The sequence below is a fragment of the Periplaneta americana genome, chromosome 7 (genome assembly GCF_040183065.1).
Source record: "Periplaneta americana isolate PAMFEO1 chromosome 7, P.americana_PAMFEO1_priV1, whole genome shotgun sequence".
Taxonomy (NCBI): domain Eukaryota; kingdom Metazoa; phylum Arthropoda; class Insecta; order Blattodea; family Blattidae; genus Periplaneta; species Periplaneta americana.
In genome coordinates, this window is record NC_091123.1 from 172511947 (window position 1) to 172536026 (window position 24080).

General features: G+C 34.5%; 1 protein-coding gene across 1 annotated transcript; it reads left to right on the plus strand.

The window, feature by feature from the left end:
- The first annotated feature begins 89 nt into the window (after positions 1 to 89).
- LOC138703731 (protein CREG1-like) lies at positions 90 to 24080 on the plus strand. The gene is made up of 7 exons (XM_069831857.1): positions 90 to 2701; positions 10962 to 11088; positions 13135 to 13270; positions 16870 to 17024; positions 17189 to 17305; positions 19778 to 19859; positions 23813 to 24080. The coding sequence occupies exons 2-7, from the start codon at positions 10969 to 10971 to the stop codon at positions 23941 to 23943; spliced, it is 741 nt and encodes a 246-aa protein (XP_069687958.1). The 5' UTR covers positions 90 to 2701; positions 10962 to 10968; the 3' UTR covers positions 23944 to 24080.

Sequence of the window (24080 nt, forward strand, 5' to 3'; positions counted from 1 at the left end):
CTTAGACACTATTATAACACTAGCAATAAAACTGTTAGAAACTTGCAAATATTTCTTGTATCACAAAACAAAAACCAATCATGGAAAACACGTTGTTATGGCTACTAGCAACAAGTGGAATTTTCCTTTAGACAAGAGTTGTGGTCTCTTTTGTAACTAAATATATTTCAAAGGAATATTCTATGAAAAAATATTTTGAGAAATCGAGAAGCTAAACTGACTCAATCAGAAATCTAATATAATAAATAATGTATGAAATACAGCGTAATTTCCAAAATGGTCGCAGAATTCAGAGTGGATGGCATGGACGGGGCATTTAAATTACCAGTCAGAGCGCACAGCCTTTTAGAAATGTGGCCCTAAACAGCTGATAGACTGGTCATAAGGCCATGAAAATTGGCAGAGGACATCTTTAGACCATAAACAATTTTTTAAAGATAAAAACAAAAAATCAATTTTTTTTACCAAAAATGACAAAATTTCACACCAGTATATCCTTAAATTCGTCTTTAACAATATGGACTATATAAATTAGCACTATATTTCATCAAAACATTTCAATGTTTTTGATCTCGAACCATAGTTGTTCATGCTCAACTCTCTTCTGCAAATTGAATTGATATACCCCTGCCATGTCTTGTATAAACAATAGTGATTAGTGCCGCGACTATACTAAAAACAAACCACACTTCTGGCCTGCGTTATCTGTGATGTGTCCCAAGAATAGTTACAAATGTGAGTCATTTGTGGAAGAATATAGCTGATAGCGATTGCTTCAGTATCAAAGAGTTGCCCTCGTTAACCTCTTAGAGTGGGATGATGTCCCTTTAAGTTAATCTTATGACTTGCGGTTGTCTGAACTCTGGAACTAAAATATACGTACATCAGTCGCCATACCTATGAATCACGCAACGGTTTGAGATGGTGATTATGGAACTACAGTCACAGTCGGAACCAATGACAAACATATCACAGCGACAAAATAACAGATCTGCAAATCACACCCTATCACTACTTAACAGTAGCTAAAACGTATATAGGGTTGTAGAATGATATAGGTACCAAAAATTTTACGGATGATTGCATTGATTGAGATCATGTTTCACGCTCTCACCCACACGCACTTCTCTTGTCTTCCGACAGAGGACATTATTGTCAGTCAGTGTAATGCGCTAACAGTATTTTCCCGACAGCTGAACAAAAAGAACAAGTCTAATAAACCTTTTTTAAAATTCTTAAGTTTCAAATACAGAAAATAAAATACGTGAAGATTAAGTTTTTTTATCCTACAAAATTGTTGTTATGGTTACCATTGTGTCAACATATCGAATGTGGAGTAAGGCCACAGAGGGGAAATACGGTACCAAGAGAGATTCGATCCAGTACTGTGGATTGAGCCTTGGTATAGCTCAGTGATTAGAGCACTAGGTGCGTAGAAGCAAGGAGCTGGGTTTGATTCCTGGTGCCATTAATAACAAATGGTAACCATAACAAAAAATAATAAAAGCACAGATTTTCAGAACATATAATCAAATTTTAGAATTGCCCTTACTCGTATTATTTAAACATTTGTTTTAAATTCCACAAATGAATAAATAAAAATGTCAGCCAACAATTACAAATATCACTTAGGAATATAAGTAGTTATAATAACCACTTTCATGTGTCAAAATAAAAACTGAATTGTAAATTACCTAGTTGACTAGTTTCAGCTTTGAGTCAGCCAGCTAGTTGTGAAAATGTCTGACACAAAGTCGAAGCTAGTGAACTAGTTTTTATTTTAACACATGAATGTGGTTATTATAACTATATTTCTAAGTCTTATTTATTACCGATAATTGTAGGCAAATTACTTAAAATTAAGACAATTATTAGGACTTCTTCTTTCAGAAACATGAATTTCATCTGTCAAAATTTCGCAGAAACATGAATTTCATCTGTCAAAATTTCGGTATGTATACCATTTGCAACCTGTATACTGTAAATAAAATCTCTGTCTTGAAAGCTTTATAAGCATGATTTCTTATAGCTCAGTGACTCTGCCAGTTTTATAGCACGGCCCAATGCTTGCCACCCACATCAAAACTTTAATAGCTCCTCAGGTTCAGCTGTTTTTCTTACTGGTTTCAATATCATTCATACATTACTTTACCAACTCTCTGACTGTCTTATGATACAGTAGAGACTAGGGTTTCAAAATAAGTTTGTAACATACTTCAATACCAGTACTGCAATATTTACTGCACTGGTTACATAAAACCATAATGCTAGTCAGTACCAGTAATGGAAAATGCGTGTAGAATATCAACTGGTATAATAAAACAGTCTTGTTTGTACTTGATTTTCATTAAGAGAAAGTGCCCAAAAGCTTTCTTTTTTATTATTCAGAAAATTTAGAACACAAATCATACAAGCCACAAGGTCGATTAAGTGCCACTGACTTATTTTATTCATTGCTCTCACAGCTGTTTCCAGAGGTTGTTATTCTCTAACTTTCTTACCTTAATACATCAAGTAAACAAGACTGTAAGGGCCAGGAGTGGGATCAGGCAGACATGTCTCATTCTCTTTCAGGAACTTTCCATTCCCCAAGTTTATTTTTAAAGAGGAGGGGACTGTTAGGCTATTTATAGCAATCAGCTGACAGTCAGTTGTCTGGCAGGCTTGGCAGGGAGCGCACGTGTGTCTTGTCACGCTCACAGTATGTACACTTAATATTACCGATACTATAATCATTTTTTAAGAATTATATTGTGATGTCGTTTTAACTGTTAAAGTATATCATTTTTAGAACATATAAGGCTTTGAAGTCCTTGTTTTTTATTGGCCTTTAAAATATGAAAATTCTTGTTACCACTTCATACAAAAATCTGTATGTTGGGTTTATTTTGTGGACATGTTATGCAGTGAGGGAAGTGGAAAAAAAAAAAACCAGAGGCGGTATGCTACCCCAAGATTTTCCTCTGGCATACCCCCTTCCTTACAACATACACATAAATGATGTATACCATACATGGGCACAATTTTCGGTTATGTGAGGCACTCAATTTGAAATAGTTTGTTTACTAGGAGAGAAGACTGCAGAGTAGGATGGGAAATATAAACTGCTGTGACCTGCGTCACCTTATCGTAATCGCTAAGGCGGTCAGTGGCGGATTATTAGGAAAGCGCTTGGTTAATGTGAGAGACTCGAAAACTTTTATTCAATTTGGCAAATTAATTCGGCAGCTTCAATCATAAACCTCTTTACTATTTCTCCATCATTGAATTGATTTAAATCACAGGCGAGAAATTGTGTAACTAGCCTATAATATTCCATCACGTTGTCTACGTTTATTTTCTTGAATATTCTGGCGTTTATCAAGATTAATCAATACATTTGCACGTTCTTGATCTAGAATAATTTCAGAAAATCATATTTCGTTTTCTACGCACATTTGATATTTTTTTTTATAAATTTCTTTTGGAAATAATAAGTATAAACAACATTTAATTCCTTGTACCTTTTAATGCAGCGTGTTTAAGGTATAATGTCATATTTAGTATACTGTGCAAATGTTAAGATCATCAATTTTCTTCGGAATAGTACGAAAAATAACATTTAATTTGTCTTACCTTCTAATTCAGCATGTTCTTTATGACATAAGGAGTAATGTCGTTGTATATTAAATTTATTAATGCCTAATAGGATTTTCGAGCATAACATACATCATATGTTCTCCCCTTCTAAACAGCAAAAAAACTCTTCCTCCCATTTCTCAAGAAATAATCGTTTTCTAACGCGTACACACTGCTTTGATAATGCCATTATGCCACCACTGATATAGCTTATGAAACTGATATAGAACCTGCCCACGCGTAGGAGCTACGTGAGGGAGGAACAGGAATTAAGAAGATGATGTCACTCAGAGCATAAGCTCTGTGGAGGTCAGTGAGGCACGATGCCCATCTATGATGTATACAATAAATTGTTTCATGCAGTCAGTAACGCGAATCTTTGAAGCTTACGCAACACATTAAATTTCTTAATAAAATGATTTCAAGTTACTTCATTTATTTAGGGGAGTAGTGGGTACAGTGAGACAAAATATTAAGACATGTATGCAAGTGAAATTTAAAGTATTTTTAAAATCAAGTGCAATAGAAATATACATTAAAACATGGAGTACAATAATACATAAACAGAAATGTTAATAGATAAAGGACATAATATGGAATACGTGTTTGTCAAATAATGCAAATGTCTCACTCTTCCCATTCAGGAGGGTACAGTGAGACACCACAGTGTCTATTAACGGACATTGAAATGCTTTACATTTATTTCAAAAGAAAAGAAAGCTTGCTGTCTCTTTATCTTGCCATGTTCTGTAGACTTATTTAGAATCATTCTGACGTCTGACTTCGAAACCATTGAAACATCTGGAACATTTGGAAAAGTGAATTTTCCATGACTTTTCAAACTTTTGCTAAAAAATAAAATGAATTTTTGGTGACAACAAAGCTTATAATTATATGAATTTAATTTAATTCTTTATTGTTTTTTTAATATTTTTTTTTAATTTTGTGAATAATTTTTTATTTAAGAAACCATTAAAATGTAATGTATCCATTATTTTAAGCTATAGCTCTTAAATTGATTACTAGTATGTTCATTTTTAATGTTAGTTACCGGTAAATGTAATATAATTACAGTTTATTTTTGCATATCATTGGTAAATGGGAACAGTGAGACGTCTCAGTGTACCCTTCAATGGCATGTCTCACTGTTCCCTTTACGCATAGTTCGTTTAAAAATGGCGCCATCACTTCAAAATCAAAACAAGAAAGACGAAACTTTGCAAAACATAACGTCAAATACCATAGTATTAGGTAAGAAAACATTCATATTTCTATTTAATTTGTATATCCAATATAACCTTCATTAAACACTAACCAAAATTTTACTTCTAAGAGTGAAAAATTACGAATTATTTTTTCATCACTAACCTTTATAACTAGAATCAAATCGAGTATGAAAATACTGTTACTTTACTCATGCAACATACAACTCCGCTGTTACAAACATTTCAACATCAAAATTTACCATCTAATAAAAAATGTCTCACTGTACCCACTTCTCCCCTACTAGGTTACTTTGCAGTGTCCTTCGACACATCATTTAAAATAATGTTAAAGCTTCGAAGTGCCTTACTTAATGTAATGTATAAACAAATTTTTACAGATGACATTTTTTCAGTGATGGTATGTCATTTTTCACTAATGGTATATTTTCTGGCCATAGAAACCAGTGGCAGTATTCCATACCGGTGCATACCGTCTCACTTCCCTCACTGATGTTATGTTGTCATTTGCTTTATAATTGTATTATGTACAAATATATGCAAGCACTATAGCTACAAATAAATTTAATTTTGATAGAATGATGTATTTTGTGGTATTCCTCATTTCATAACTCATTATTTTTCATTCCATGAATTCAGTGCAGTGAAAGCAAACATATTATATTGTATATTTCTAAACACACACCTTCATCTCAAACAGCAGAAATAACTAAAATGCTCTCTCAATTATTATCCCTCAATAAAAGAATTGTATTCCAATGGATACCATCCCATTGTGGAATCCTGGGAAACGAGAATGAGGATGCTTTAGCAAAGAAGGGCAGCACTGCTACTTACAGACCTGTTACTAAATCTACGTATTACTCTGTGAAGAGATTTATTAAATCTACATACTTAGACTTCAACAAACAAAATTTGATAACACAAACCCAAGGGAAAAAATGGAACTCTCTGCATCAAAATCTACAGTTAATTCCCGATTTACCACGAAAATCGTCTGTAGCTGCATTTAGATTGGCAACAGGCCATGATTGTTTGGCCAAACACCTGCATAGAATTGGAATATATCAGTCCCCTAACTGCCCATTGTGCAATTCAAACCAAGAAATGGATTCGGAACACCTCAAAATCTGTGCTTCAGTGGCTAGTCATGATAATATCTTTGAAAAATATTGGAGTGCAAGAGGTCAAATGACTTTATTGTCAAACGCCTGGCATTAGAAAACAACAACAACATATTGTATATTTCATTAATTGGTTTTATAATAATTACGGTTCTAAAAATTTATAAGCGTAATGGGAATATTGATAGAAATACTTCTCGTTATGAATCTTTTACTCCAGAGAGATGAAATAAAATTATACTTTTTGTGATAAAACAATCCAGAAAATTATCAAGAAAGTGGCGAAGTTTCAAAATCACTAAATTAATTAATATACCTAAAATGTAATTCATTTCTGGAACTTACTTTTAAATTTATTAAATGTAGTTTAATTAAAATACCTTCTCAACACACAAACATCATGCACAAACACCCTGAAATGTACATTTGATGATTAAAAATATATCACGGCAAAAACAAGCTTTTAATGTTTTTTTTAATTACTACTGTCATTATGAACATAATTCGATGGTGTTTGAGTAAAGGGAGATACACGATAAGTCATAAAAATGACGATGCCAGATGTGCTGACTGTTGCTCACACTTGGATGCAGTGATGGTTTTGCTGATGGTGTTTGAAACAACGATATCAATAGCAGAATGGAATAGTTTGTGCCAATTATATGCAACATAAGAGTAGTCTACCTCTGTGGAGTAACAGTCAGCACATCTGGCAGTGAAACAAGAGGACCCGGTTTCAAATCTTGGTTGGGACAAGTTACTTGGTTGGGGGTTTTTCGGGGTTTTCCCTCAACCAATTGAAGCAGAATTGCTGGGTAACTTTCGGTGTTGGACCTTGGACTCATTTCAGTATCATTAATTCACGTATCATCCATACCATAATGTAGGCTAAGTTCACTGTGCGATGTGCTGTACTTGTAAAAGAGCATGGCCGTTCGGCTACCCAATCATTCACAGAATAATAGTGGTAAACATAATAAGCCTTCGGTTCCCTCCTGCATACAAGAGAAAAAAAAAGTTACAAAAATGAGTTTTGAGATAAATGAAAATTAAACTTCGAACCTTATTGAAAATAATATTCTACACAAATAAAACGTATCAAATGTTAGTATTATTTTGTTTTTTCCACACTCACTTGTAGAATTTAACTTGTGTATTCACCTTACTTACTTATTGGCTTTTAAGGAACCCATAGGTTCATTGCCGCCCTCACATAAGCCCGCCATTGATCCCTATCCTGAGCAAGATTAATCCAGTCTCTACCATCATATCCCACCTCCCTCAAATCCATTTTAATATTATCTTCCCATCTACGTCTTGGCCTTCCCAAAGGTCTTTTTCTCGCCGGCCTCCCAACTAACACTCTATATGCATTTCTGGATTCGCCCATACGTGCTACATGCCCTGCCCATCTCAAACATCTGAATTTAATGTTCCTAATTATGTCAGGTGAAGAATACAATGCTTGCAGCTCTGCGTTGTGTAACTTTGCTGTGGTCGTGCTAGAGAATCAGTCCCATTCCGAGGCTTATTTGAAGGATTCGTAACAAGCTGTTTTTACGGTGATGGGGTTGTTAGCCCTTCGCCCAACCCCCAAGCTGGAGGACCACCCCTTATCGGCTGTCCACGACTGCTTATTCAATATATTCGCAGCTACCCTCCATATCTGGAGGCCGTCTCCTCTATCCGCAACCTGAGGACGCCCCATGCCGTGGTGATAGGGACCCACAATACATAGTGTGTATTCACCTAGGCAATAAAACTCTATTTGCACAAAAAAATGACCAACTGCCTTTACCCAAACATCATCAATTTATGGCAAAAAGAGGAATCTTATAAACATTACAGTAATAGATGTAGAGATTAATTATATCATGAAATAACTGCGGTGGAATTAGTAAAATCAAGAAAAAAAATATAGGAAGAAAACGAGTTTAAAAAATGTGTACCAATACTACCACCAGAGGCAGATTTGAAGCTTTGGCTCTTCTAGTCCTCACAGTAGTACCAAACCAAGGTATGCAAGGAGTCTTCATTGTGGGTTACACTCACGAATTCGGGCAAAATTTCAACAACACAAATACTTCCAGTCATAGACTGTCAGATTTGTAGTGTACAAACTTCACTTATTTAAAATGCATAATTTCTATATGAAAATTCCAATGTGAAGGTACACCATGACTAGTATGTTTTTTGACGATATTAAATATAAATGGAAATTAATTTCATTCACAGTTAGCATTTTTTTCTTCCTCCACTTAGTAGAGGATCAAGCCAGTAGGGTCTACTTCTGTAGTACCAGAAATTTCTCTCTTCAAATGCTTCTTGGGGCATCCCACAAGATGATCTTTGAGTTATACACTTATAATTTTGAAAATTTTAGAATTCTAGCAAGAGACTTTCCTTCTATATGTTCGTTTCACATTTTTAAATATTTTTCAAATTGTGACTGACATTCCATTTATATTTAATATTACCTCTAATGGTTACATATAATATAGTAATCTTAGAAATCTCATCTCTTCACTTTGAATTTTAATTTCATTGTTTCCTTTGTTTTTATTTTTTTTTATTGGGTTATTTTGCAACGCTGTATCAACATCTAGGTTATTTAGCGTCTGAATGAAATGAGGGTGATAATGCCGGTGAAATGAGTCCGGGGTCCAGCACCGAAAGTTATCCAGCATTTGCTCGTATTGGGTTGAGGGAAAACCCTGGAAAAAACCTCAACCAGGTAACTTGCCACGACCAGAATTCGAACCCGGGCCACCTGGTTTCACAGCCAGACGCGCTGACCGTTACTCCACAGGTGTGGACTGTTTCCTTTGAAGTCCAACATTTGTTACCATAGAAGAAATTCGATTTGATATCACATTTTGGGGCCTAAATTGGAATCTTGTATAATATTAATCTTATGTTAAAAACAAAATGCCTTACTTGTTTTTTTGTAAAGAAACAATGTAAAGAAACTGGTATTTTGTGAGATTAGTTAAAAACAATTATCACATGTATGATTTAACATTTTTTTATAGAATATGTAGGTACACGAAATTAAGTGTAAATTTATTGAAATTACGAACTGCTAGCAGGATTTGTGCCAGTGTTGTATGTGTGTGTTTATGCCAAGAATCCTTGCCAGGTTTCTGTCTTTCCCACAATACCCCCATGACCTTTGGCTGACCCTAACACCGAAATACCTTTGTATCTCTACTTATTACGTAAACTAGAACATTTTTTAATTTAAGATACTGAAAATAAGCACATCTCCATGCAGTAAAATAGCAGCGAAATCATACGGACAGGTACTGAATGTTTTGGGGTCCTTCTTGGGATTCAGCTGTTTGTCAATAAATGAAAGAGATGGTTTAATATACACAGTACAAATATTTACGAAAATCTACTGACATATATCTTAATGTCGTATATCATCTGATATCTTCTCCTGCCCCGTACTCTTCTCCCATTCACCATTCCTTCCAGTGCATCCTTCAGTACCGATAGGCAGTTTCTTCTCAGCCAGTAACCCAACCAATTCCTTTTCCTCTTCCTGATCAGTTTCAGCATCATTCTTTCTTCATCCACTCTTTCCAACACGGCTTCATTTCTTATTCTGTCTGTCCATTTCACATGCTCCATCCTTCTTCATATCCACATTTCAAATGCTTCTAGTTGCTTCTTTTCACTTCGTCGTAATATCCATGTTTCTGCTCCATACAATGCCATACTCCACACAAAGCACTTCACTAATCTCTTCCTTAGTTCTTTTCCTATCAAAAGCTTCCTTTGCCATTGCTATTCTCCTTTTGACTTCCTGGCAGCAACTCATGTTACTGCTTATAGTACACTCCAACTATTTGAAGCTGTCCACTTGCTCTACTGCCTCATTTAGTATTCGCACGTTTACCTTCTTTATTTTTCTTCAGACAACCATAGTCTTCGTCTTGTTTGCATTTATCTTCATCCCATATTGCTCACAGCTGTCATTTAGCTCCAGTAGCATATCCCTTAGTATCATTTCCTCTTCTGCTAACAATGCCATATCATCAGCAAATCTTACACACTTTATTCTTCTTTCTCCTACTATCACCCCTCCCATGTTCCGAAAACAGTTCTTTACTAAATCCTCCAAGTAGATGTTGAACAGGGTAGGTGATAAAGGGCATCCTTGACGTACTCCTCTCCCTATTTCACTTTCTTCTGACATTTCTTTTCCGATTCACACCCATTTTCTTCAGGATGTCCATCAGTGTGTTCCAATCCACTCTGTCAAACGCCTTTTCTAAGTCCACAAATACTATATACACTTCTTTATTCTTCTCTACATCTGGCATCTTTTACCATGTCCACACCTGTGGAGTAACGGTTAGTGCGTCTAGCCGTGAAACCAGGTGGTCCGGATTCGATTCCCAGTCAGGACAAGTTACCTGGTTGAGGTTTTTTCCAGGGTTTTCCCTCAACCCAATATGAGCAAATGCTGGGTAACTTTCGGTGTTTGGCTCCGGACTCATTTCACCGGCATTATCACCTTCATCTCATTCAGACGCTAAATAACCTAAGCTATTGATAAAGTGTCTAAAATAAAAAATCTTTTACCGTGGAAAGACTCATCATGCCATGTTTGCAGTTTTTCTTGGGAAAGATAAATGCAGTAGCTTCCCGTTGCTTTCCACACACCACTGTCTCTTTCACATCATAATAGATCCCAGGGGTTCCCTGCGTGGAGGTGAGAAGAGTCGATTTGACTAATTGGGCCCTCCGGACTTCACTGAAATTCACCGCAAGGGTTAAATATCAGTTCTATCAGGGTTTTGACCCAATCAGAGACTACATTACAATGTTGTATTGTTTTTTTCAGTTTTTCATCATTAAGAGATTATAATTATTCTTCTTACTAAAAATAAGACGAAAGTAGAGTAAGAATAAACATGTACTCAGAAGTTTTAATTGATTGTAAAGTCTGCATCATGAATAAACGAAAAGAATTCATGATTTACAGCTGAATCATGTTGGTACACCTGGGAATACTGCTGCTTTGTGTGGCATTGAATCTAGACACGGGCACAGCAGACAAGCAATATTCCAACTACTATGACTGGCAACATAAGCACTGGGTATCTGCCAATGTAAGTATATCCTAAAAAAGTAATTTCACTGTTTTAACAATCTCCATCTCCTAAATACCTAACAAAATTGCCTCTGCAAAACTGGAAAAACAAGTGCTCAATATAAATGTACTGCTATCACAAAGAAAGAAATTTCTGACAGTTTGTTCCATCTATTTTTAAACTCTCTTCTATCTGCTATCTGCAGCTGCCAGTTGATAAGAATTGGATATTATTCTTTATGTTCCAGATATTAATATTCATCCCTTCTGGATGATATCACTTTAAATATCTTGTCACTGGAATTAGTGCATCAAAGAACTCCCTTAACCTTCCTCTCCGTGTCATAAAAGCTAACAAGGAGCATTGTGTAGGGTGTGATGAAACCCCAAGTACTTTTTTGGTCTTGGAGAGGGGAGACATAGATTTATACATTGTTGCATGATTTAAACAAGTTAAGAATTAAATTGCTGATGATTCAATTTAAAGACGTAACCTATTGTCACACGCACACACATACGTACACACTATTCAATACATTATTGAGAGTAGACAAAGTTATCGGCTCTCCGTTTCATCTGAGACAAAGTAGGCTCTTTCCAGAGTTCCGAAAGAAAGTTCCTCAGGTAATCTGAGGCGAATCATCGGCCCCATCTCGCCAAATAAGCCTACTATTTCGCTACCACCAATTCCATAGATGTTAAATAACCAGTAGTTAACACAGCATCGTGAAGTATCCAAATAATATATATATATATATATATATATATATATATATATATATATATATATATAATTACAAGAGTAATAATATTAGTTGCAGTAGTAAAAAAGTGGAGATATCTCTTTACATACCATGAAGGCACTTGGGGGCATGGAGGTAGAGCCCCATGCTTTCCATGACCTCGGCACTAAAATGAGGTGGTGTGGTCGGCACCACTCTCAGACTGCCTTTTACCCCCGGGAAAGACCTGGTACTCAATTTTATAGGAGGCTGAGTGAACCTCAGGGCCGTAGTAATAATAATAATAATAATAATAATAATAGTGACAATAATAATAGTAGTAATAATAATAGTAACAATAATAGTAGTAGTAATAATAAAGTAATAATAATAATAGTAATAATATTAATAGTAGTAATGATAATAATAATGATAATAATAATAGTAATAATAATAATAATAATAATAATAATAATAGTAAAAAGTAAAGGTATCCCTGTCACACGCCATGAAGGCTCTTGGGGAGCATGGAGGTAGAGCCCCATGCTTTCCATGACCTCGGCACTAAAATGAGGTGGTGTGGTCGGCACCACTCTCCGACTGCCTTTTACCCCCAGGAAAGACCCGGTACTCAATTTTATAGGAGGCTGAGTGAACCTCAGGGCCATAGTAGTAATAATAATAATAATAATAATAATAATAATAATAATAATAGTGACAATAATAATAGTAGTAATAATAATAGTAACAATAATAGTAGTAATAATAATAGTAGTAGTAGTAATAATAAAGTAATAATAAGAATAATAGTAATAATAATAATAATATTAATAGTAGTAATGATAATAATAATAATGATAATAATAATAGTAATAATAATAATAATAATAATACCTGATGGATATGATGCTCACATTCAAGAAAACAAACTCAGAACAATATCGTCATTCTGCACTTCACACTCATGTCGCCATTGTCGCCATGGGTTCCTGAGTGGGATGTACATGCACCCCAAGCATAATTTAATTTATTTGTGGTCACATTGCTGAAAAAATTGCAGTGGTAACATTTGGAAATAACATAATAATTTTTTTCTGACACAAAATAATTAATGTATGTTGGTGAAATCACATATATTATTGTTCAATAACTAAAGCTGGGGTGTGATCACACTCCTCATAGGGATATAAGGTTAAACGGAGTTCATTTCACAACCAATACTCTCCGCTCAAAAGAATAAACTAATTTGGTTAGATTGCAATGGTTTAGAACCAGGGGAACTACAAGGAGTCAACTACACCCCCTTACAACATGTATCTAACAAAGGGATTTAATCGTTGCAGGAACCATATATTGGAGGCTATCCCAAGCCTGAGTTTCCATGGGTGCCAGATGCTCCCTGGAAGGCAACACAGAATGTGCCAATTCCTCCGACTTCAGGGGCTGCACGCCTGGCCAGACATATTGTGCACAATGCAGGTGAAATATACAGTTAATTCCGGTTAGCTGGTCCACATGAGACCTAATGTATAGGAGTTCCTAACCACACTCCAGCCTCTACTTCACAAAATCTGTTGGTGGGCAGCAAGTGGTCATATGCCAGTGTACGGAGAGCACCATACATGCTTTCCTATGCAACCCATCCTACTCCACCTTCCACTGCTTAGCTTCCTCAGTTCATTTTTAATAACATTTGCAATATTTTATTTTTTTTCATCCATCCATTTTGTAGCCATTACTGAAAATAATCACCATAAATGGTGAAAAGCATAGCAAGAACTTTGTTATAGATCAGTAGCAGCCCACGGTTACAAATGTTGGCAGTTCTGCATGAAAAATAGTGTATTTAGCAAACCCATGCTGTTTATTGCATCTAAAATGGATGACGCATGTAATTACAGCCCCTTGTCGAAGTTGACTGTGCACCCGAAATTGTACTCCAACCATCCGTGCGCTACACCTCTCCCACCTGGTACAACTAGTCATGTAGTGGAGATGTGCCCCACATGCTTTTCTAGTTTTTTAAGTCAAATTAACTAAATCCTTCACTCCGGTGTTTGTCCATGTGTTTTCTCCTCTAAACAGAATATACGGGTGGGGGAGAAAGCGTTTTCATGAGCGCAGCAAAAAACCAATCATTTCCATTACACATTTCAGTATTAAAATGACTAGTAGGCTAGATGATTTCCTAGACTTTTTCCAGAAATTTCAATATTTAAATTTTGTGTAGAACATCTAATTTTTTACGTTAACATGCAATTTCTCTTTTAATTTCGAAAAGGGTTGGTTGATTAGGTTTTCATTTCATTCATTTTTAACATAAAATATTTCCTTAGGCACACTGACTAATCACATCACACCACCCACAGTACTATAACACACTGGAACTGTAATGATATACAGTAGGCCTAGTCCAGAAGCCTATGTGTTCTAACGCAGGTCATAAAGAGATGAGGGTGTTGGCGGTTCTTTTGTATATTCGGAGAGAGCTCTTCGGTTGCAGCTCTAATGCAGTCTTATGGGACGGTGAAGAAAACCAGTTTTCTGCTGCCGACTACCCTACGTTGAGCTTCAGGAACTGCTGATCACAGATCCGAAAAGTACACTACAGCTAAAATTCTCGAGCAGTTCAAGGCTCCTACAGACAGTAAAATCTCGAATCGAAAAGAATGAATTGGAAAAATAAATGAAACAATGAACTAGATTACATAAAAGCACGTTTTACATTTTTAATTTTTTCACGTCCATTTAAATGGCGTGCAGCTCTGCAGTTCTTATTGTAGAGCCGCCCCTGTTAGAGATACAATATTTTTCGGTTTTTGTGCACCAGTTTAATCTATAAAATACACCAATTCTTCTGGTACTGTCATACATACTACTACACCACCACCAACCACACTGCAAATGTGATGTAGGTACTGCGTGCAGGATTTGGAATTTGACAACTGAACATTTGGCATATACAGACGTGGACAAATTATTAACAAAATTGACGATTTTTATGATAATTCTGTTTACAAAATTTGACTTTTCAACTTACACTACAGTTGACAATTTTTCATATTTCTATCATTATAGTTGACAGAAAAATGCAAAAATGTCGACTGTAGTTTAAATTGAAGAGCCATTTTTTTGTAAGAATATATAATAAAAATCTTTAATTTTGCTAAAAATTTGTAAATATGCAAAAATGTCAATTGCAGTCTAAATTGAAGAGTCAAATTTTGTCAAAATATAAAATAAAAATCTTCAGTTTTGCTAATTATTTGGAAATATCCAAAATGTGAACTGTAGTCCAAGTTGAAGAGTCGAATTTGGTAAAAATAAGTATAGAGTACAAATCTTCAGTTTTACTAATAATTTGTAAATATGCAAAAATATCAAATGTAGTCCAAATTGAAGAGTCAAAATTTCTAAAAATATACAATACAAATCTTCAATTTTCCTAATAATTTGGAAATACGCAAAAATATCAACTGCAGTCTGAATTGAAGAATCATAGTTTGTAAAAATATATAATAAAAATCTTCAATTTTGCTAATAATCTGTCCACGTCTGTAGTTCAAGACTTGTGCCATACACGGAATAAAATGCGCTAAAACCATATTGTTCCGGGTAAAACCGTACATTTGGCAACCCTAATTACACTACAGTCACTCTCAATTTATTCAATTTACAAAGTCCATGAATTCATTTGTATATTCCTGCACTAGTCTACTTTTTGCTTTCGTCCATTTTCCATGATTTCTTATCATACTTTTCCTGAATAAAATGATCCACCATCTATTCTAATCTGTTGCTATCAATACCACGTCATCAGACATCTCTGTACTCAAGTTCCTTCTCAATAGCCATGGCCCGCTCATGGAATTCGCTGCCGCTGGGAATCAGGGATAGTCTTAGTCCTCAGTTGTTTAAAATTAAGTTGTTTCGAAATATGTTATATGCAAAGAATTAGTTTTTAGGTATAATTTTTATTTATTATTATTATTATTGGCGGCCGGGTAGCTCAGTTGGTAGAGCAGCTGGCTATGGACTGAAAGGTCCGGGGTTCGATCCCAGGTGGTGACAGGATTTTTTCTCGTTGCCAAACTTTCAGAACGGCCCCGAGGTTCACTCAGCCTCCTATAAAATTGAGTACCGGGTCTTTCCCGGGGGTAAAAGGCGGTCAGAGCATGGTGCCGACCACACCACCTCATTCTAGTGCCGAGGTCATGGAAAGCATGGGGCTCTACCTCCATGGCCCCCCCAAGTGCCTTCATGGCATGTTACGGGGATACCTTTACCTTTTGTTATTATTATTATTATTATTATTATTATTATTATTACTAGTATTATTTTACAGTCATTACTTTATTTTTCCATTAACACTAATCTCTAGGTAATTGTCATTGTCTCAATGTAACACGTGCTGTGCTGATCATAACAATTCTACTATTCCTTTAATTGTGAGATTATATTCATATGTATTAATTCTTATTTTTTTTAAGTTAATACTGTATACTAGAATGTATTTTCCTGTTTGTGATTATGTATTCAGTCTCTTTTTTTTTTTTATTATATATTTTTTTATTGTTATTTTAAAGTTAATACTGATTGCGTATATGTATTCAATCCCTCTTTTTTACTTAATTATGTTTATTATTATTTTTTTAAGTTAATATTTGTATACCGGTATGTATTTTTCTGTTATGTGATTTGATCCTGGTTGAGTGGAAGAGAAGGCCTGATGGCCTTAACTCTGCCAGGGAAAATAAAACTATTATTATTATTATTCTGCTCACATAATTGAACCGGAAGTAGTGTGACCTTATTTGGCAGTGACATCTTAAGAATGTTGCAACTTCTCCTGTTATTGGTATATTTGTTTTCAACTTCTCTTTTACACCTGGTAAAACGATTTTATTACACTCCATTTCGTAATCAACTGCCACTTACTGGTATTTTCTCGTAGCTTACTGGTAGGTAATTCACTCATCACTGTTCTGTGCTGCCAAGTGATTGGCCAGTTCATTCCCAATGTGTGTGTTTGTGTGTTGGTAACGAGTTAATACGAGAATATTCATTTATCATTTCAGACTGGGCCGTGGTGACATCTATCTCTACAATGCATAGCATTCGAGGTTATCCATATGGAAATGTGTTCTATATGAGTGATGGTCCCCATAGCAAAAGCTCAGGTGTGCCATTCTTCTACTTCACCCCTATGGACCAATCAGCTCAGGATCTGTCTGTGAGTAGAAACATGCTCAGTATTGGTTCATGCCATAAAGTTATAAGTGGGGATTTAGACATTTATATAGATAACCCCTTCATGTAATACTTGTTCATTTTACAGAAACCTATCTAAAAAATCCTTCACTGCAGGTGACTGTTTCATAAAGGTCATTTTTACAGCAAAACTACCACACATCAGTACTGATCACACAACCTCAGGGTGAAAACTGCCGTGGGAAAAAAGAGCCTGATGATCCACGCTGTGCACATGTTATCCTGACAGGGAAACTGAAGAGGGTGAGTGCATATTACAGTAGAGCACATGTGAAACCCAGTGAAAAACAAAATGAAATTAATATCACCTTTTCTCTCATGTAAAACTAATCTATATAATTATAAAAAATTGTTCCATAAAAGTTTTTCAACAGTAATCTCACTAGACGTTTTGATTTTATCGATAAATCTGTGAGTGGAACACCAGCAGATTTATCTAGAGAAAATCAAAACTCGAGTGGGATTTAATTGACTATTACACGATTAGAAGAAAGTATATAAAGATTAGAAGTAACGAAGTACTCCAATACAATAAAATATTAATTGACTTACGAAAATACAACTGTCTTCAAATGTATTATTGTACAATCTCAACATTACAAATATTACGCTAGATGCATGCTAGATGGCAGTAGTGTCTTTATACAGACACTGTAATGATTACTATTCAATAAATCTTAATATTAAACAATCTCTGATACGTGACTATCCATAATATCATATAGCAGAAGCTATAACATAACCTAACTAATATACACAAGTGTTAGAAAAGTTTTAATTAAAGACGATGACATAAAAAATAAACATGAATAATTTTAAAAGGAATAATTATTGAATGTACAATTTTCAAATTTGAATGTGGTTGGTAGTTCAATTGATGTTATATTGGACGTGTACGTAATAGAAGTGGAACTCGTTGATTTAGGCCTACATGGTGTATTCAACTTATTCAGAATTTCCGAATGAATAATTTTAAAAGGAATAATTATTGAATGTACAATTTTCAAATTTGAATGTGGTTGGTGGTTCAATTGATGTTATATTGGAGTGTGCATAATAGAAGTGGAACTCGTTGATTTAGGCCTACATGGTGTATTCAACTTATTCAGGATTTCCGAATGGTGCTCTTCATTTATTTGTAAATCGGATTTCAGAAGATGCATAGGTATGATCAGTGATTTTTATTAATTCTTGTTCTTGAATGCCAATGCGAGTCATATTTGAAACTGCTGTGCATCGACTGGAGTGGTTTGTAATTATATATATATATTTTTGACGTCCAGACCAGCGCAGTTTCAAATGTTGGCAAAGAAACAAATGCTAGGGACGCGATAAAATTGTGCGATAAGCAGCCATGATTGGTTGAAATACATCCTTTCGTACCGTTTTATTGGTCAAAAGTAGTATGACGTAGTAAGAGTGTAATAGTCATCAAAAATTAATCCTAGGATCTTAGGAGTTGGATTGTACTGAATTTCTTGATTACTCAAATAAATGTGAGGTTCATAGTTTTTTAAGCTATATCTTCTTGTGAAGATAGTATATTCAGTTTTTGATTGTGAGATAGATTCCATTTGGATGCCCAATTACTGATATTATTTACAGGTTTTTGTATAACTCTTAATGATTCATTTGGATCCTTGTACCCATATTGTAACATCATCTGCAGAGATATTTTTACCTCAGGTGGAACAACATCAGGTAAGTCATGTAACATTATATTAAATAAATTTGGGCTTAAAACAAAACCTTGAGGTATACCCTCTGTAATTTTTTTGGATAAAGATAAATGATTTTTTACTGAGGTTTGAAATGTTGTTTCATTAAAAAAAGAATGTAGAAATCTAAGCATTCTGCCTTTGATACCAAGTTTCATAGATCTGTGTGGAGTATTATCAAAAGCAGCTTCAAAGTCTATCATTACAGCTAATGTGGTCTTCTTTTCTGTGAAACCTTTATAAATTTCTTAAGCAAAGTCTAATAGAGCTTCAGTTGTGCCACATGATGGCCTAAAGCCAAACTGACCTGGGCTTAAAAGATTGAAAGTTTCAAGTCTCCAGGTTAATCTTCTGTGAACAATGCAATCCAGTAATTTAGAAATGCAGAATGTTAAAGATATTGGTCTATATGATTTAGGGTCCAATTTGTCTTTGTCTTTTTTTTTTCTCATTTTATAAACCTATGGATCAACAATTGGCTCTCCTCTGACAAAGGAAAAATTTTAGTCTGCACAAAAGAAACCAAATGACCTGGAAATGTACAAAAAAACTTGCCCAGACATGTTCGAACATTTTTAACAAGAGCCAGAACAGGCCACATTGTCACACAATTGTACCTACACCGATTTCACCTTTCTGATAATCCTACTTGTCTGTGGTGTAATAATCATGATGAAGATCTGGAACACATTCTTCTATACTGTCCATCCATAAACCACAAAAGAAGTAAATTAAAATTATCAGTACCAGTTGCAGAAGACACAGCCCTGCAGTATATATATTGACTACACCCCAACTCTGGCTACTAGCAACAGGCATCTATAATGAATACCGATCAGAATACCCCTCATTTCTCGTGAAAAACAACTGAATAGACTACAGTGGCCTATAGTAGACTTTATGTTGTCAGGAAACAGCTGGATACATTAAGAAGATTGATAAAAAATTGTTACTTGATATAAAGTATATATGGTAACTTGCATGTGACTGATTGCAGGTAAAAATTCCTTCAATGGAGTTGCCTTTTGCAGAGGAAGCAATCTTCTCTCGTCATCCTTCTACAAGAAACTGGCTACCAGGTAAATTATGATAGGCTCGAGAGTAGTTATACAAATTTAAAACATTTTCCATGTTACTGCGTACAAATGTAATAGAATTAATGGAAATGGGCGACTTTAAATTCTATGCATCAGGTTGAGAGATTATAACCGTATGAAAATATGGGTATGTCACTTAACACTCTTGAAATTTTATCATGTAATGGCATTGTTTGCAAAACTTAACAGTTAAGATATATGAACTCTGAAAAAAAGAGGTAATTTGCAGAAAGAATAGATAGACTCTTCAGGATTAACATATGTAAAAGAGAGGGCCACTATAAAAATTACAAAATTAGGAAATAACTAGAAACCACGAGAATGAGTGTGGGAAAGAGAAATAAACTGAAAACTGAATAGCCTTTGTGTGTTACTCATTTACTATTTTTTTTTGTTTAGTTATTTCAGGCAAGCCATTCCCTGATAAAATTATAGGTTGATACTAAATGTAAACAAATCCGTCCAGTTATGAAAAATCAATATGCAGCCATTCCAGTTGTCATGTACTATTTTCAAACTCTATATATTGAAAATGAAATGGCTTTTGTCAACTTTTATTATTAGAATCGATTTAGATCAGTATCATTTTACAGAAAAAAAGTTGTTTGAATAAAATGTATTATTGCAGAATAATACATTACGCAAAGAGCCTATAATGGTAGTAATTAAGACGCGAGTATGTTTGTTTATGAAACGAGCACAAGCATGTTTCATAATTTTCATACAAGCGTCTTAATTACCATTATAGGCAAGTTTCATACGACTTTTTATGCTCGACCATATTTCTAACTTGAAATTATTCGTAAGTATTCATGTTATGGTTATGTGAGGAGCGGAACTGACCTGAATTGTGAGATGTGCACAGACGCGAAAGTATTGATTTTTTCCGAGGCCGAATGTCATTGACCTTGATATAACGTAGAGAATAAGATGAACATTAGTCTTGATATAACCTGGAAATTGATTTAGAATTGAAAAACGAGATGACAAATTGAATTTAATTGAATATTATTTACAATTAACGCTAATTATTATAGTAACAGAACATAACCTTCTGTGACAGTATTGGATTTCCAGCCTCCATGACTTTTCGCTAATCGTCTTTCGATTGCATATCTGAGAATCGATACTTGCAGTTTTATAATGGTACGATGGTGATTTCTCATTGCCTGAACAACTGAATTATAATGAATGAGTACATTTCGGCATGGTCGAGCATAAAATAAAGAAAAGGTTCCGTCATGGATGTTACCAGATTTGTGAACTCACTTTTTATCTTATTAACAAAAAGTTTAAACACATGACTCTGCAAGCAAAAAGAGATTCATTCTCATTGTGTCCACATGAAAGCTATGCAAAACTCATGCCATCCAATATATTCACAAAAACATAATCAGTAAATATTTTATAGCTGTTTCTTCCATGTCATGGATGTTACAGATGAGTTAAATTTATCATTATTTCTATATTATTTCAGTTGGGACATAAAAATCTGTCCGTATATGAGGAGTGTTCATATCTTGGAGGCATCCATAAGGAGAGGTTTCACTGTATTTTAAAATACTAATATCTTTGTTAATTATCAAGCAATCGGAAAAACAAGACACGTGCTTGTACACATACAGGCGGAGTTTTAGTAATAATATTACATTTGTCATAAATGTTGTGTGTGTTCACCATCTTTTTTTTTTAAGGCCTATATAGCAACTGCTTTTCAGTTATGTAAACCAGCTTCGAGTAGGCTGGAATAGCTGTTATATTTTACTTGACGGATCTCTTCAAGTGATGAATTGACTGGATAATTCCATGCAAAAAAGTTTTTGAACCATGATGTCTCAAAACTTAAAAATATTGTAGTAGGTTATTTTGTATGTTCTAAATATGAATTTCAAGTAATACTATATATCTTTCATAGTTTGGCAGCAATCAGAATTTAAAATATTGCTTTAACAAAGAACACAGTTCCATACATTGAAGTTTTCTTACTATGTAAAGGAAAATGGAAGAGTGATATCAATGCAATTCAAAAAAGGAGAGCCTTTTTTATAAATGCCCTTAAAATGAAAAAAAATACACAATTTTTTTAATAGTTACCCACCGTAAAATAATTTTTTAAAATGTAGAACACAGAATGCAATTCATTTTTACAGACGAAAAAACATGTGTTTAATTCTTTAGGGTATATTGATTCCACTTAGAAAATTTAGAATGCTGACTTAAATATCATGTCAGATTTTAATAAAAAATAATTCACCGGAACAAAGGAGCTCAGCAGGTAGGCTCTCCCGTCATACAGAATGTTGCGCGATCAAGGTCAGAGAGATGGACATTTGAGATTACTCATCAACACTATGACCGCCACACACAGCAAGCGATTTTCAACCGTTGGAACAAAAATTAATAATTTTATTAATTTAATTATTCACAGGTTTTTTAAAATTAAGTCATAAAACTTGAGCGATGGATTAGGAATAAGATTTTCTTTAATACGAATGAAATTCGCATAAATTTAATTCATTGCATTTGAATATAAAACTATTTCTTTTTTTCAATGAGGTGTTTTTATGAGCATGCCTTAATATTATTCGGATTAGTCTTTAAAGGTGCTATTCATAGACATTTCGCAGCACGCGCTACGAGCGTACTAAGCTAGCCCCGGCTATCCACTGGTTACTAGTACAGAATTCAAATCATATCCTATCGCTAACACTGGTTTATGAATACGAAAAATGCTGATCATCCACTGGAAGCCCGCGCTAAAAATGTCTATGAATATGGCCCAATGGTATTAAAATATGGTTATTCAGGTTTACAATGGTATCTATTTAGTTTCAATGACACTTCATATAGGGTGTCTAGAATATTTTAAATGATGGATAACATGTAACTGCCACCCATTTTGCAGTCATCCGTATGACTAACATATTAATATGGCAGTCATAGTTGGCAGTTTAATTTATTTTCATAATAACATTATTGTATTAAAAGCCCAAAAAAAAAAAAAAAAAATTCATGACATCGCTGCTATATTATTAAAATTTTTCATGCTCGACCACGCCGAAATGTAGTAATTATACACCTGGTAGTAGCCCTTTAATGGACCTCATTAAAGTACACCTATTCATTAAAGTTCACGTTTTCCACCAATCAGAAAGCAATATGAAAGCGCAAGTATTGATTATTCTCGGATATGCAATCGAAAGACAACTAGCAAAATGTCACGGAGGCTGGAAATCCAACACTGTAGCAGAAGATTATGTTCTGTTACTATAATAATTAGCGTTAATTGTAAATAATATTCAAATAAATTCAATTTGTCATCTTGTTTTTCAATTCTGTCAATTTCAAGGTTATATCAAGATTAATGTTTATTTTACTCTCTAGATTATATCAAGGTCAATGACATTTGTTTCTCGGAAAAAATCAATACTTTCGCGTCTGCGCACATCTCACAATTTACGAGATATTGCACAAGGTCAGTTCCGCTCCTCAGTCAGATAAGAATAACATGAATACTTATGAATAATTTCAAGTTAGAAATATGGTCGAGAATAAAAGTCATATGAAACTTGCCTATAATGGTAATTAAGACGCTCGTATGAAAATTAAAACATACTCGCATCTTAATTACTACCATTATAGGCTCGTTGCATAATGTACTAGTATGGAATGACCCTTGACTAGGTTTGCTTTAAATACTCCTCCTCTTAAAGGACTCCGTGATCAGAAACACACAGGGTTAATATCTGGTGATCTTGCAGCCCAAATTACAGAGAAAATATCTACTAATAAGTCACCGAAAATGTTGCTTAATATTGTTTCAGAATGATAAATAATTTGTCACTACTAGTTAAATTGTCACTGGCTGCCCTTGCTCTTGAAAATCCTTATATTTCGAAACGTAACATTAACAATACACTTCATTATTGTTACAGAACATCAGTGGTACTTCCTGAAACTCAAAGTGGAACAAGTTATGCTGGTGAACTTTGTCGGTGGTCCTCGCTATATTAATGTCAGAGAATACTTCTGGGCCTCCCCAGAGTTAACAAAACCTGGACAATAAAGTGCAAGTGACTTCGTTATTTAGTTGACGTTAAATGTTCCTACTACTTTGTTTTTCTTATTGTTGTTAATAATTGTTTAGTTTGTGTATGTTCTTGTAGAGCTTTATCTTGAAAATAAATTATTAACTTACAAGCA

What these genes read in the sequence shown, in the direction of transcription:
- LOC138703731 (XM_069831857.1), top strand. Translation starts at nt 10,969, where the DNA reads ATGTTGGTACACCTGGGAATACTGCTGCTTTGTGTGGCATTGAATCTA. An exon ending in ACATATTGTGCACAATGCAG is followed by an intron (nt 13,271 to 16,869) that starts GTGAAATATACA and finishes TTATCATTTCAG; the next exon opens with ACTGGGCCGTGGTGACATCT. An exon ending in TGACAGGGAAACTGAAGAGG is followed by an intron (nt 17,306 to 19,777) that starts GTGAGTGCATAT and finishes GACTGATTGCAG; the next exon opens with GTAAAAATTCCTTCAATGGA.